This window comes from Platichthys flesus, chromosome 9 (genome assembly GCF_949316205.1).
Source record: "Platichthys flesus chromosome 9, fPlaFle2.1, whole genome shotgun sequence".
Taxonomy (NCBI): Eukaryota; Metazoa; Chordata; class Actinopteri; order Pleuronectiformes; family Pleuronectidae; genus Platichthys; species Platichthys flesus.
The window spans coordinates 20647984-20663746 of record NC_084953.1 but is presented as its reverse complement, the minus strand read 5'-3'; the positions used below and the strand labels follow the sequence as shown (position 1 = coordinate 20663746).

Sequence of the window (15763 nt, the reverse complement as noted above, 5' to 3'; positions counted from 1 at the left end):
ATATTTCTACAGTTGTTTATTTCTGTATTTCTGTGTACATATTTAAATGAAAAGAAATGGTTTTGCATGTGTCATTTTTTGTTTCCTCATGTTTTGAGGCACTTCATAGAGTTAGAACGAGGCCTTTTTGCCATTTAAGAAAATAAATATATAATAATATATATACGGTGGTGGCCAAAATTATTAGAACACTAGAGGTTTCAATTGTTTTTGTTGAATTGGCCATTAAAATGCCCATTAAACGAATGAAATATCTACAAAGTCATCAATTATGCTCTATAAACCATAGAATAGAGCCATCATAAGGAGATTTAGGTAATTTTCCTTACAAAAAACAAGCAAGGCCTATTTCACTGTCAATGTTTAGACCTCCATGATGCCACCAATTCACACCAGAACCGAAAGGGGAAGGGTAGAAAAAAGAAACTTTCTGACAGACAAGTGAAGCATCTCAAAATTCTCAGTCTAAAGGATCGAAGACAGACCTCACGAGAACAGCGTGATGAGATCAACACCACAATGACTGATGGTGCAACAGTGTCTTCAAGAACTGTGCGTCGGAAACTCGGAGAAGAAGGACTTGTTGGCAGAATAGCAGCTAAAAAAACATTACTGAGAGAGAAAAATAGAGTGAAACACCTGAAATTTGCAAAAGAACACAAGAAATGGACAAAGGAAGATTGGTATAAAGTGTTGTGGACTGATGAGTCCAAGTTTGAAATTTTGGCGACAAGCGAAGAGTGTATTTTAGACGGAGAGTGGGGGAAAGATTAAATTATTATTATAAGTGTCTCTTGCCATCAGTTAAATACGGACGGGGTAGTATTATGGTGTGGGGTGCCATTTCAGCCTCAGGAACAGGTGACTTAAAAAATTGATGGCTCAATGGATAAGAAAGTATACCACAACATTCTGGTGAGGCAAGGAGTACCATCTGGGAGTCGTCTTAATGGGCCTGGATTTATTTTCAAAGAGGACAATGACCCTAAACATTCTTCTAACTATTGCCGGAACTACCTGCGACAGAAGGAATCTGCTGGAGCATTGAAAATGATGGACTGGCCCACTCAAAGTTCGGACATGAACCCCATCAAGCAAATTTGGGGCGAGTTGGAAAATAAACTGGACAGATCTATAGTACATTCAAAGGAAAGCCTTTGATTTGAGTTGCAGAAGGCATGGGCTAAAATTAGTGTTGAAGTTCTCAGGAAATATATTGACAATATGCCAAAGAGATGTGCTGCTGTAATTGCTGCAAAAGGTGGACATACCAAATATTAAAGTTAAAAGTGGATAAAAACATCTGTTATTTGTTTGTGCTCAGAGCAACCGTCTGCACCATCTGCATTTCATGAACATTACGAAATTAAATCATGTTTTGGAGGCCAAAAAAGGTCAATTTTGTCAGATCCTAAAGGTTTTCTAATAATTTTGGCTACCACTATAAATGTAGATTTAAATACATGTGTAGGTGCATAAATGTGGATGTATCCTGTAAGTATGTTTTCATTCATGAAGAAGAATCAATCAATTGTATTCATGCGACATTAATAAAAATACATAGATATAATGTAAAAGTAGGTGTGTAAGCATGTACGCGAACATTAACAATGTTCATCAAGTATTTAAACAGTCAACATCTGCAAAGAATATTAATTCAGTATTGATCAGGGTCTTTTGTGTGATTTGTTGATAATAATAAAATAATGAGACAATGTCGTTAACTTAAAAAGAAGTTGAAAGAATAAAGGAGACATACAAAGGTGAAATCTCAAGTCTCCACTCTTCTTTTGCTCCTATACATAATGTTTATAATTGGAACATAAATGTTCAAACTAAATATAAATATAAAATCTAAGTGTGTTGAGAGGAAGATAGAGCTATAATTACATTGCCGGTCATTGGAAGTTATAAAATAAAAGGTTCCGAGACTTTATACTATCCAAAAATTGCCTCTTTGAAAATCCTTCACACTTATTAAACATTTCATGTCTTGTAAAGTCTCACAGACAGCAGCTGAACAGGATTTGAGCCCACTCTTCAAAATAATAGTGCTATTAATTGTGGGCCTATAAAATAAAAATTCTAATTAATTTCAATAAATTCTAAATATTGAAGGTAATTTTATGAATGATATTAAAATAATACCCACAGCTCAGCAAACCTATATCTGGTAATAAATGTGAAATTAAAAATAAATCTCTTGAGAAGCTAAAATCAATCACTCATTTTTAGTAATTTATATGTTTATTGTGAATATTATGGAGCTTCAATCTTTAACATACTGTCCTTAAGCATAAGAACAAGGTTTTAGATTTCAGATAAGCAAAAAATTTCAAATAGATACATTTTAAGTGATTCTTAATCTTCTCTGTCGTCACATTTTCAAGCTCATAGCCATACTTTAAATATCTTTTTAACATATTCAAGTCCAAAATAATTATTATAATAATAAATTTAACAGTAATTCAGGATATTTATCTGTCAACTTAGGTATATTTGTGTTTCACAGGCTAAATATAAAAATGTTAAAAATAAAGTAACTATGAAAAATGATAACAATCAAAATATATTTTTGGAAGCATGTTGGAGGATGTATACGATTTGCTCTGCTACAGCACTTAAGACTTGAAAGATTTAGGTTTTTAACTAATTTCAGAAGCTTAAAATTATGACCTGTACTTAAATTTATTTCTCTCTGTGATGAAAATAATGAAGTTGATGTAGTAATTTACCAAAAAAGTTACATCATTTATTACAAATATTTACATATATTACAAAATGCTTCCACATGTAAAACTGGGACTGAACAGCTTGAGTCATCAATAGCATCGTCATTCATTGCAACAGTTAATCAATTAAATTAAAAGTGGAAAAAGAGACATACTTAAGAGATAAAAACATGTGATGTTCACGTATTAACAGAGGAGGGCTGAGCAGCAGTAAGAGTCACAGACTCTGAAGCAGAACAATACAAATATATCATAATAAAATCAATAAGAGACATGCCGATTTCCCTCAAGTTCAGCAAGAAGACGCTGCTCATTTCATGCAGACCGCCAAGATCTTCATTAGGGCCTCCCTGGAAAGTAAAGCACATGAATCAGATGTGCAGATGAGGCTCTGAGGGGCATTTTGATTGTGACCATTTATGCAGCTGATGTGGATAAAGGGTATTAAAAGGACAAACCTCATAAATGGGATGTATGACAGGCTGTACCTGGACACAAAGCACATCTGTGTCACTCACTGACTTTAAATTCACACTGAAGCCATCAGTTAAAAACTCAAGAGAAATTGTGACTCACCAGGCAAATGACAAGACTTGTAAGATGCAAAATAACAAAGCAAGTCCAAAGTTCTTCCACTGAGGGAAAACAACAATGTTATGAAACACTGGACTAACATCAAACAGTAACATACAGATAATTGTGTACAAATGATTTGTTGACATAGAACCAAAAGCATTAATTTTCGTCCGAAGCTCACTTACCCAGAAAGCTGCACATAGAGTCAACACCAGGCAGGTCTACAGCAAAAAAAACGAGACATGTTATCAATATATTCTGATTAATGGTTTCCTATCATCTGTCTTTCAACACTATTTAGTTTGAATTATCAAAATTCCATTCATCCATTCATTATAAACCATTTCTGCCATAATTTTAATGGCAGAAAGTGCAGACGTGATCAGGGACTGTGTTTTTCTTTTGCTTTAAGTTGTCAAGTTGTGCTGGAGAGTTAGGAATCGGTTTCATCCAACCAGAACCTCTTCACATCAGGGGAGAGAACATGGGCATGAATTTAGCAACCTCACCAAACCCATGTCTGTGCCTCTTTATACACAGACCCCACCCGCTCTGACGCTGCTCCTTTCATTCATTATTAATATTGATTTCTAGACTCTATGGAAACGTGCGTTTTAAAAATAGATTTAAGGTGTGTGTATGTGAAAATTCAGGTGACACAAACTTTTTCTTTCAATTCATCATGTCATATAGTGCCATTCTGTCCAACATTACCCTGTACTGTGTAAGCACAAGACAGGAAGGATTTGAGCTATATGGTAATTAGTGCAGGGACCGATTGGCTAAAAAAACACCTTTATTTTTGCAAGGTAACCTGATCCGTCTTTATCAGGAACTGTCGAAGCATTAACTGGAATCACTCTTTTAAGGTTTCATTTTAATTTGTGATTTTGCTTCCTGCACCTATAACAAAAAAGGTACAGAAAATTCTTGGAGTTTTAACCATGCTGATTGATACTGACCGAGTAAAGCTCTTCTCAGTGTGAGGGTCAGTGATTGAGTGTCTAATAGAGCACAAACAGAACTGAGCTTTGTGAACTTACGATCATAATAGCGGTGGCCAGTGCTCTTGTTTTGTCACACATCTTCTTCAGCTGCTTCAGTGGTCCCATCAGAAACATAGTGCTGTAGAACAGGGGACCCACATTAAAAAATAAGTGAACATAAAAATATTAAATACTTTTTAAAGTGCATATTAGGAATGGACAATATGGCAGAAAATTATATCAAGATAAGAATCAGTCAATATCAATGATTATCACAATAAATGTCACGTTATTATTTCTCAATGCTTATTTTTAAATATCTTAATGAGCATGGTCCTGACATTATTGTATTTGCATCAATTTTTATTTTATTTGTATTATTTCATACAGATTTGATACTTTTTATTTATTTTACCTCTATTAATCTCGTTAACCCGTACATTCTGCTGTTATTCATTTATTTAGCTTGAAATTGGTTTTAACAGTGCTTTCTGATCTTACATTGTATGTGTCGTCTGAAGTTTTTAGTATGCAAGTGTATGAAATGTGATTTATAAATAAATCTGCCTGGCCTTTAAGTTTAAAGAGAGATTTCTGCTCCTGAATAAAGGTTGCATTTGTTTCCCTCAATCTTATTAGCAGAGAATAACAAAGCCTGATAAACAAAAGCAAAATATTTTAACAAAAATTGAGTATGACCTGTTATACCTCGTCACTGTGCTTACACAATGCATCAGCACTAGACTGACATACATCTGTATTGAACCTTAGTTATATTGCTATTGAAAATTATATTGCGCCCTGTTATCCCTTGTCTTGTTGTATTGCCCAGCCCTATAGTTTATAGTAAAAATGAATATACTGCTGACATTGATGCTCTTATTAAATATGAAGTACCACCTAATCCACCTTAGTCCTTGCAGGGAATCATTGTGCGCACTGACCTGCCCAAAGCACATAGGTTTCCAAAAGTGTAAAAGACGATGAAGAGGGTGATTCCAATCCTGGGGAGGAAGAGCAAACACACTCCCTGCAACATAGAGAGCACAGAGAAGCCCCAGATTCATCTAAAACAGCATGTTTTTATCAGTCAGCTGCAGCAGCCTGAGTGACTGGTTCATTTCATTCAAAGCATGAAAGCTACAGCCTCAACATTCCTCAGAGCTAGAAGAACCAGTAAGGTCACCTCCACCTGAGCTCTTCCTCGGAGCAGAATAACAAACCGAGTGCATCACGAGAAAGTAGGGGTGGTACAAAGTATATAACAAAGATATCATTATCCTAACTCAAGAATTCATCTTTACTTATTTAGTTATGTTCATTCATATATTTTGACCAGTTACAGTATGTTTGTTAAAGACTAGATTAGGCCTTGATGCACTTTATCGTACATTGTGTCATCTCAGTGAAACTGACCCAAATGTCAGTGAATAAATAAACAAACCCTACACTCTATTTTTGTCATTGTTTATTATTCTTCAGTTCGACAGACATCAGAATGTATCGTTACGTGATTATCTTTGAAAATATCGATCATCCCAGAATCGCTGTAGAGTGATAATATCGTTATCGTGGGCCATGTATCGTGAGTTACCCTGCGATCCCCAGCCTTGCTACAGAAACGATCACATGCACGTCCTTACCACCACCGTGCACGCGGCCCCCACCACGAAACAGGCTACGAATCCCTTCACTCTTGTGGTCCAGCTCAGCGTGGAGGCTTCGTTCACAGTCTGCAGGAGCAGGGAGCAGAGCCCGGGTCAAGTCACAGTGAATCAGCTGAGATGATCACAGTGGGAATTATGTCAGATACTGCTACGGATCACTTTTACCTCTAGGACGGTTCGATCTTCTTTACGCGCCTCTTCGCCGCTGAGGACAGACTTCAGTTTATCCATGACGGAAGATCCTTTAAATCCACCGAGCCGAGAAACAACCTGATTTCCTTCAGAGACGGAGAAACTGTTTCCCTCTGAAGTGTGATGAAGAGCAGCAGCGTCACATTACGTCTGGGAGCAGCTCACCTGGACAGGTGCACCACTTCCGGTGAGTCACACCTGAGCCGAGCAGCAACAGGAGGTCTCACTCTGATGTTTTTCCTCTTTTCTTTTTATCAGCAACGTCAATTAATATCAAAACATAAATCAAAAATCAAAATCTTCTTTAAACTTTATCTACGAATGTTACAAAATACTTTTGTAAATACATTTTTGTTATTTAGACTGCTCCAATGCTAAATTCGTTTTTTATGATATTTTATTGATAAAACATTGGAGTTACAAGATAGTAACAAGAAGCTTAAACAACGACAACAATAATTAGTTGCTATGCCCAAACACAATTATTTTGCGATTAACATTAGCTGGAACATATGCTTCACTTTTTTCAACACTCAAGTATATGTCTTATTCCACATATAAGATCTTTGTGAAAACCCGTTGCCAGTGATGCAGGGTGTGTTGTGCTTTTGGGATGGGCAGGAGGAACCAGTGTGATAAAATGGCTACCTTCTGCTCGGGTGATTATGTGATTCATGGGTGATCATTTGGTTTATAAGTTATGTTTTGAGGTGTCACTAGTGGAGGAAAAAAACTAACATCAATGTAACCATGACTTCTGTCAATAACCAAATGATAACTATTCAAATGGTAGGAATGTATATATGATAAGAACACTAGAGACACTGTGTGAACTTCCTCTGACAAGCAGAAAGTCCCCACACAAAGACACAGTTAAAACATTTATCCACACTGAAAAAAAAAAAACATTTACAGCAAAAGCAATAATAATTTAGTCTGTATTCATCTCAAACAACAAAAATTCAACATAAATAATTTATTGTTTGGCTTTGGGTTCGACACACATGTGTGACTCAATTTCCTATATTTATGAAACACAAATACTTTCAAGTAATATATGCTGTGCTGATGGTGATCATTGTTTTCACCACAAGGTGGCACTACTGAACACCAACATGTCTGACAAGAAATGTTTGGCTGGTCAAATGAAAAGCATGCAATCGATAAAAACTTGTGCAAATTAATAATTAATGAATACGGAAGAATATATGCAAAGTATCCCATCCTGTGTTCAGCCTGTATCAACTCCGGGAGGCGCTATAGAGTCCCTGTAGCGACCAAGATGTATTTAAGAAGTCCTTCATCCCAAGTGCCATCAATATCAATAGCGACCAATGAGATTTACCCACATAAATTGACATGACATTATTTAAATAAAAATGTAATCAATCACATGACCTTGCACATGTGTTTGTTTTACGTTGTTGTTCTTTTGTGTTGGATGAGCCGAAGATAAATTTCCTCCATCAATAAAGATATGGATAATAATGATATATTGTATTCTAGTAAGAACAGAAAGAATTAATTGATTAAATAAGACAGAGGTAGGATATATTTCTAAAGTAAAGCACATGTCCTCATCCCTTTCTTGTTTGAATGCCACCCTTCTAGCTGTATTGCTGCAAACATTATATCCCTGATTCAACTGTGATGTACACGAATCACAGTGAAGTTAAACAATAGTCCTCCTTATAAAATCTCATCCTCTGACTCTGGGTCCCTCTCGCTGGGCTTCAGGAGCCCCATTTCCATCGGAGGAGTCCTCTTCAATCTGGAGCGAACCCCACTACAGAGAAAGTACAACAAACAACAGACCTGAGATTGTGACAGTACAGGCGCTGAAGAATCAATCAAATTCCAAATGCATGAGCAGCAGCTTATAGGTTGTCTGGTATGGGGAAGGTTCTCACCAGCTGACGGTGCAGTACAGCAAACCCACGAGGAGCATGGCGAAGGCGAGGTGCCACGAAAAACACATGGTGATGAACATCATGTTGTTGTGATCCTTCATGTCCCACTCAGTGCCGCTGGGAGAGTAGAGCACGAAGCCAATCTGTAACCAAGAGAGGGTCATGTCAGGAGAACAACAGATGAAAATTTGCTAATTTCACAAAGGAACATCTTTCTGCCTCTCTATGCAATATAACATATTTCAGGAACCAAATAATCAGCTTCTCACTTGGCGTGTGTATTGTAAATTGTCCATCAAAGTGTAGTGCCTTGTTTCAAAATCTATAAACATTTAATAAACAGGCAGTCTGAGGACACACTTATCACAGTAAGGTTTATAGAATCAACTTCACTTTTGCAAAATGTTGTGAAAGGAAAACATGCACAATGTTTGATTTTTTTTTTGGAAAAGTTGTGAACTTGGGTCTGAAGATTACAGACCTGTGAAATAGTGAAATAATTAACACCAGTTAGGTGAATCATTCAAAATTACCTACTTCACTCTGCACCATGATGCACCATGCACCTATATTATATATATTATATCATATATAGAACTGTTTGAGGAGGATTCACTAATGAAAAGGAAAAATTCTAAAGTACCTCCAGAGCTTTAACACAGAATAATAGAACAACCCAAGGTTTAGAACAGACACTGCACTAGTATTACTAACTCTGGCTCATTAACAGTATTTTGCCTGTTGGTTAATGAACACTGTCCCTATCAAATAAATATACAAATTAAATCAAATGGAACTTATTCTCATACGTGCACACACTAACAAATACCTGCCAGAACCAGGTGCCCTGCACGACAGTGAGGCAGCAACGCAACAGCTCCAGAATGATGTTGCCTCGTTGGAAGACCTCCAGGAAAGCAACAAAAGCCCCTCCACAGATGGCATAGAGCAGCAGCTGATGTACATGGACGTCCAGCATACTTCTCCCATGGAGGTGGTAGAAAAAAAGAAATCCTGCAACAGCAAGGAAAGTCATTATGGAAAAACTGAGTAGGAAGGTTGTGTAAACTATGTTTTCACCGCTTTGTTGATTTGAAGATGATAAGTGACGCTATTATTTACACTCAACCTTTAACCCTAACCCAAACTTTTGCACTCGTACCCGAGGTAATACCTCTCCAGATACCAAGGACTTTAATGTAAAAAGTAGATAAGAAAGTAGAGTGGCCCAATTCAATTGAGTCAGCAAACAAATATGATTTGTTTCAATTGAGATTGTGAGCAAATTGGTTTGCAGAGAAATAACTAAGAACTGGGTTAATGGTTCAAATATATATCTTTACAGTTCAAAGAGATAACTTTAGGTAAAAGCAGTGTATAAACTGTTGTAATAGTTAAAAGTAATGGATAAATGTCTCAAATCAATGCCAATGCCTAATCATAACAGATAGTTAAACTAATGATGGTAAATTATTGAATGGTTAGCTAAATGAAATGCAGAAATGGGGTTAAATGGTTAAAATGAATAACTAAAAGTAGCTGATAAAGCTTATACAAGCTAAAGGTAGCTAAAATAGTTGAAAAACAGCTGAAAATAAATGATAAATAGTTCAAATATAAAGTTAAACAGAACTTGCAGCTTCAGATAGATGGAATTATTGAATAAATAATTGAGATAGTTTGTGTTAGGGTTCAAAATGTATTTAACAAGTTAAGGATAAATGATTGAAGCTTCTTCTACACAGAATATTAGAACCATGTTAATTACATGAGTACATTTTTAATATTACAAGATCAAATCAGAATATTGAGAGAATAAAGTTGTAATTGTGAAAAAGTCATAATATTATAAGAAAAATAAAACTTTTAATATCTTTTAAGGACATATTCAGGAAGGATAACCACTGCTCACCTGTGTTCCCTTCTATCTGGATCCAACATCTTGAACCAATATCACTGTTTCTTAAGAAAAGAGAGAATTTCCTCCAAGTCTGTGGGACTCTTTTTACAGAATTGATTCAGTTTCTGTTAGAAACCTTTCAAAATCTTGATATTTATGATAAAATGGTGCTGATTAGCCAAAATATCAAGTATCATGTTATTTGTAAGACTCATTCTAAGGTATAACTTAACAAGTTCCTCCACCTTCTTCATTTTAATGCAGGTGAGAGGCAGCTTTTCTGAGATTCATCCTCTAACATGACATAAAGCTTAAAATTCCGAATTTTTTCTCCTAACATAATTACTTTATTCTCTCAATCTCAGATATTTTCCTCTTTAAGTTATACACTGTAGTATTCTTTCAGTATTAGTAAGCTACAAAATCAAACCAATCAAAACAGTGAGTGATAATGAATATGAAACATATTGTTTGTATTGTAAAATAACAATCAGTTCAAAATCAGTTTATATAATATACATTTGTCATGTGTGCCTTAGTTGTGGGGGTGCATTTTAGAACGCAGCTGAGGAACTTGAATAGAATATCAAAATAAAGAATAGTTTTTACCTTCATTAAAGAAAGCGATAGCCAGCATTAACCTGTCCAGAGTCAGTGGGAAAGCCTCTGTGGTGTGGATAATCAGAGACACTATCCCAGCCAGGCCGAAGAAGAGGTACATGGTTGCATGCTGCCAGTTCATCAGATATTCCCAGTGTTTCTCTGTAAAGTTGTACAACTGGAGCTTCGGTCCACCTGCAAAAAACTGCTCTGCCAGCATCCCTGTAGAACATTGCAAAAAAACCTCTCCGATCTTCTTAATCGAACAACTGGATACTTAGAAAAGCCTTAATTTGTATACTATAACCACATGACATCATTAGAGATTAAAGAAGGATTCATGAAGTTGTTGTCACTCACAAACTTGTATTCTAGGAAGTCAGAAACCTGCTTACCAAAAAAAGAGAAGAAGACTACGATAGAGCTTTCAATGATCTCCAGGCGGCGCTGCGAGGCTCTGCTGGCCAACCGGGTGGAACCTACGTTCTTGTTCCTGCGGGTGGCGTGCCAGAGCGAGTACTTTGCTGTCCACCAGAGCCCAGCTACAAGGAAGAAGCTCCCAGGGAGAGCGTGGCCCTTGAAGCTTCCCATGACTCACAACACCTGAGGAAACAGATCTATAAGTTGTTGTTATGGATAATTGATCCAGTCCATAATTGTAATAGAGTGAAGATCATTGTTGCTATTTTCCTCATGCACAACAGCAAAAACCACAGCTTTTTACTCAAATCAGTGTTTTTTCTGAATATGTCCTCTACCTTACATTAGCAGGATGAACATTTTTGGTTTTCTTTAAATTCAGGGAAATGTATCTCAGCTGTAGAGTGTATGTAAAGATAAACAAAATTACTGATCCCCAAAAAATCTCTCAATCACCCCCAAGTGGCAGGCTGCAGTATAGGTCACATCTCCCGCCTTCTCCATGTTAGTAAATGGGACATGGGTTAAACTAATGAAGTCAAAGTGTTTAATTGACTTTTCAGAGAGTCAAGTCAGGATCTGGATTAATACACTGATGTGGTAACTTCCTACATTAACTTCTCCGAAAATGTGTGTATTCCATCAAAACCGGTGATTCAGCAGAGAGATTAACAAAGAGGAAAGCAACAAGCCCAGACCTTGTATCCTCTACCTCGCCTAAATGTTGTGCAGATGAACTCACTACAGTCTTTTACAGGTCTCTTAAGTCTCTTAATTCAAAGCTCCTGTTTGTTTTTATTCCGATCTCATAATATCTGCACCTAAGAAATCCAACATTATTTGCCTGAATGATTACAGACCTGTCACATTAACTTCTAGACAAATGAAAATCTTTGAGAGCCTAATATGTAAACACCTGTCTAACGCGGTCAGCTCAGACTCACACCAGTTTGCATACAGGGCAAATAGATCTGGAGAGGATGCTGTGTCACTCTGTGTCCATTTCATCCTGCAGCACTTAGTATCCCCTGCCACCTACACACGGGTTCTCTTTTTGGGTATTACAGCTCTGCTTTCAATACCATTTTAACGACAACACTTTTTGATAAGTTGCTGGTGCCCCCCAGGGATAAGTTCTATCGTCTCTCCTGTATTCACTGTACACAAACGACTGCATTTCAGTTTGTGAAAGCTCAACACAGTAGTGGTAGGGCTGATCCCATGCAACGATGAATCAGCCTACTGAAATGAAGTTGTGTCTCTGATTAACTGGTGCTCTCTCCAAAACTTGGAACAGATCGTCTCCAGAACTAAAGAGCTGGTGGCCGGCTTTCAAAGAGACAGTAAGACTCTCCCGCCACTGACCATCAATGCTCTGGAGGAAGAAAGATTGGGCAGTTTCAAGTTTCTCGGAACAACAGTCTCCTTTTCTCTGAAGTGAGATGACAACTCCATTGGTGTCGTCAGAAAAGCCCAGAGGATGAGGAAGAGGATGCATCACCCATCTTTATTTCTAGTCTATGATTAAAACAAACAAGATGATTCCACCCCATACACTTTACAGTTTGACGTATATTTGATCGTGTGTTCTTAAAGTAGCGTGGGTGTTCACAGTATTTGAGTGTGCCTGACACGAGTGGAAGAAATTTGAAAATGGAGGGGGGATTTGAGGGAGTGACTGCAATTTAGTTGAAGAGCATAATTAGACATAATTACTGTGTGTGTGCTGGTGACAGGCTCTCAGATGACCTTGGTAGGAGTGTGTCTAGACGTAGAGAGAAAGCTTTAGAGTGTCAAGAGGCTTTCACCTTTACCTTTAAACATCTACCTCACTGCACTGTACAACAGAGCTGTTCTCTTCTCAGTTACACCACCAACATGATCTCCTTTGTAATGATTAGCCATCATTTCCTCAACAGTGAGAACTGCACCTGATTGATGTGAACTATGATCTGCGGCTGTAAACCAGCCTTTCATCTGTTTACTCCTCCATTCTCTCCAGGAAACAGATGTTTGTCCAATTAAAGTAAAGACAATGATCGACTGCTCCATGATTTGTTGTGCCCTCCCTTGTCCATTGTGTTTCTGCCTCATGGTTTCAGTGTAAATATGAGATGAATACTCAGGGGGTTCATAAACCTGCTTAACTTTAGTCCACTTTGCAGTGAATCACGCTTGGTAAACTCTGAGACAGCAAAGCGGGGATGACATCAATGAGCAGAGAATTTCAATAAGGTGCCTGGATGCACTTTCCTTTGTGATGTAGATGACGGACAGCACTCTGCCCAGCAACAAAAGGAACCTTTTGAAGGACGACACATGATGCAGGCAGATTTTTTCAGCCGTTGAAATGAACTCGTCGTGCATCCTCTCCAGATTGGGGAAAACACTCCAGTCGCCATGGCAATCGCTCAATCATGTCACTGGAATCCATCCAGACCTTCAAGTGCCTGACTGATTTAATCCATGACAACATCTGTGTGGTCTTGTCTCCAGATTCATTAGTTCACACAGTTCCTCGTGTGAGGGATCTCAGTGACTTACTGCACTTTTATCAAACATAATGTTGACAAGTAACTATATTTAAACAAGCACAAATTTGAAGCACTTTATGCATTAACTCGGAGTAACATTTTATACTTTTCCTCCATTCAATTTATATAAGGCTACTGCGAGTTACTTTTCATATAAAGATTTTACAAGGATGATGCACTGCAATATATTAAACTACCAAACAGTTAACAGATGAAAGCAGCTTGACAAACTAAACATTCAAGTTGATGCATCTGTCGTGAAGATTAAAAAATAATACACTTAAGATACATTATCTTGTTAAGTAATACCTGTTCACTCAAGAAGCAGTGCCGATGACTGGCTGTTACCTGCTTGTTATTGAGTATTTCTAAATGGCAAAGCAACTTTAAGTAAATTATATGAACAGTGACTTAAGTTTGGCCATTTATAGAACCATTTATGCAGTAAGTGAGAAGATTGAAACTTATAATCATGTGCATAATATTCTCTCACAGCTGCATACACTACTTTCAATGAGATCCTCTTTAGATTGTGAATAATCATTATACATTTTGGTCTTCGGTGTATATCCAGTTTTATTTAAGAGTAACAGTTTAAATAACTGCCCTCAGCCATTTTGACAGGAAAAGCGTCCATAAAACTATAGCAAGGCAATAAAGAAATTATATTAGAAAGAGTATAATAACTTTTGCCCAGGAAGAACTAATGGAAGCTGTGAAAGTACTGCATTCTTATAAACTAAAAACTCATTGAATGCCTAAACATGAGATGACTACTATATACTTTAAAATATACTGTAAAACACTTCAGTTGTTCTTGAGGCAAAACGTTTACACTTTATTTGTGTAAGAAAGACAAACACAAAGCCTCAGTTGAACACACAGCAGCCTTGGATTCCTCAATAGCAGAAAGAAAACGTGGGGTTTCTTACCCTGTAGGTTTGTTAATGGAGAATAAAAGTTGCAGTGAGTAAATTCAACCAGGAAACTCAAAGCATCCTCGTCTTGTCTTCATTGAAAATCTTGTTCCGGGAGTAACACAGTCAGATGTGTTGTGTTCCTCAGTAAAATGTGGAATAAACATCAGTTGTGTGTCTCCTCCAGGCCTCACACTCCGCTGCCTCCGTTTTTCTCATTTTTCCGACTGTTATTTTTACACCACCAGTAAACTCTCCCATTGGGTGACTGGTGGGAGCTTGCGTCACCAGTCCGCGCTGTGATTGGCTTAAGTTCACGTCAGTCTCAGGTGTCCACGAGTGCACTTTCACTCCGCTTGGTCCCTCCTCTTTATATAAAGTCTGTGGTCCCTCCCACCGCGGAGGAAATGAGTCCATGTGTCCGTCCAGATTGGGCCGGGCCCTGGACAAGAGCTCCGGCACGTAGACCCTCTCCTCATTCCTCAGGCTCCAGGGTCTAATGAGTCAGTCACAGTCATGGGAGAATAAACTTGACAATAACATGTCACATTCAGGTTGGATGAAGTAAACAACCAGAAAAGTCAAAAGCAAACAATGCAATATCTGTTCTATTGCTATTATTATAATTAAATCACTTTAATAAAACAGACATCTTACTTAAAGTGCAAATTTCTGTCCGGTCAGAGCTTACATATTTATGTAGAGATTTTTAAAGCAGCAGGATAAAGTAGGACTTTAGCAACTTAAAGATGAGTAAAGTTGTAACCACACAGTTATACAAACATCTACAGACCACCAGAGCCGTAACCAGGATTTTAGAGAAAGTGAGGTCCTGAGCCCCCCCTTCCAGCACCACCCTTACTCCCAGGCCACACTGGATGCTTGAGCATCGCGTGTTCATGGCGGAATCTCTTTCTTTTCATTCAGGCACCTATGCTATCAGGCTGGAGCTGCCACTTTGGCACGTCTCCTGTGTGTGAGCGGCGCTGCTCTTCAGGAAAGTCTGGTCTCACCTATCTTCTCCACATCCCACATGCGGTTCACAGCCAAATAGTCAGTGAAAATGATCTCAAACCACAGATTCAATGTCATTCAAGATTGTGTCACAATAAATATTTTCAACATTTCCTGTACCTCTTTCAAAGAAAAAGCACCATTTAGATGAGCACATAGGCATACTTTTTATTCGAGAGTGGTTATACCAGAAACCTTACGTAGCAGCTCTGCAGCAGGCAAGCAGAAGACCGTGAATGGCCTCAGATCGACGACACAGCCATCACACGCTGCACCCATATACAGTGTGGCCCAGGCGTTAGACTAGTTTGGTCA

General features: G+C 37.8%; 2 protein-coding genes across 3 annotated transcripts; both read right to left on the bottom strand.

The window, feature by feature from the left end:
• Window positions 1-2727: 2727 nt before the first annotated feature.
• Window positions 2728-6335, bottom strand: sft2d2a (SFT2 domain containing 2a). Its single transcript, XM_062395900.1, has 8 exons — window positions 6127-6335; window positions 5938-6027; window positions 5239-5324; window positions 4352-4433; window positions 3494-3529; window positions 3309-3367; window positions 3191-3220; window positions 2728-3082 (listed from the first exon to the last, which is right to left on the bottom strand). Exons 1-8 carry the CDS (start codon window positions 6190-6192, stop codon window positions 3043-3045), a joined length of 489 nt encoding a protein of 162 aa, XP_062251884.1. The 5' UTR covers window positions 6193-6335; the 3' UTR covers window positions 2728-3042.
• Window positions 6336-7114: 779 nt separating this feature from the next.
• tmem45a (transmembrane protein 45a) lies at window positions 7115-14666 on the bottom strand. Of its 2 annotated transcripts, XM_062395898.1 has the most exons (6): window positions 14450-14666; window positions 10959-11166; window positions 10573-10785; window positions 8893-9077; window positions 8064-8206; window positions 7115-7939 (listed from the first exon to the last, which is right to left on the bottom strand). In XM_062395898.1, the coding sequence occupies exons 2-6, from the start codon at window positions 11152-11154 to the stop codon at window positions 7843-7845; spliced, it is 834 nt and encodes a 277-aa protein (XP_062251882.1). In that variant the 5' UTR covers window positions 11155-11166; window positions 14450-14666; the 3' UTR covers window positions 7115-7842. The 2 variants fall into 2 exon arrangements, with proteins under 2 accessions (XP_062251882.1, XP_062251883.1); XM_062395899.1 differs by lacking the exon at window positions 14450-14666 and having other exon boundaries at window positions 10959-14371.
• Between the last annotated feature and the right edge of the window lie 1097 nt (window positions 14667-15763).

Bases quoted from the DNA above. Each gene is read 5' to 3' on its own strand.
- tmem45a (XM_062395898.1), bottom strand. From the start codon at position 11,154: ATGGGAAGCTTCAAGGGCCACGCTCTCCCTGGGAGCTTCTTCCTTGTA. The intron at 8,207-8,892 runs GTATTTGTTAGT...TCTTGGTTACAG, and splicing joins AGGGCACCTGGTTCTGGCAG to ATTGGCTTCGTGCTCTACTC. The intron at 7,940-8,063 runs GTGAGAACCTTC...CTTTCTCTGTAG, and splicing joins CTGTACTGCACCGTCAGCTG to TGGGGTTCGCTCCAGATTGA.
- sft2d2a (XM_062395900.1), bottom strand. From the start codon at position 6,192: ATGGATAAACTGAAGTCTGTCCTCAGCGGCGAAGAGGCGCGTAAAGAA. The intron at 3,368-3,493 runs GTAAGTGAGCTT...GTTTTCCCTCAG, and splicing joins CTCTATGTGCAGCTTTCTGG to TGGAAGAACTTTGGACTTGC. The intron at 3,221-3,308 runs GTGAGTCACAAT...CTTTGTGTCCAG, and splicing joins CAAGTCTTGTCATTTGCCTG to GTACAGCCTGTCATACATCC.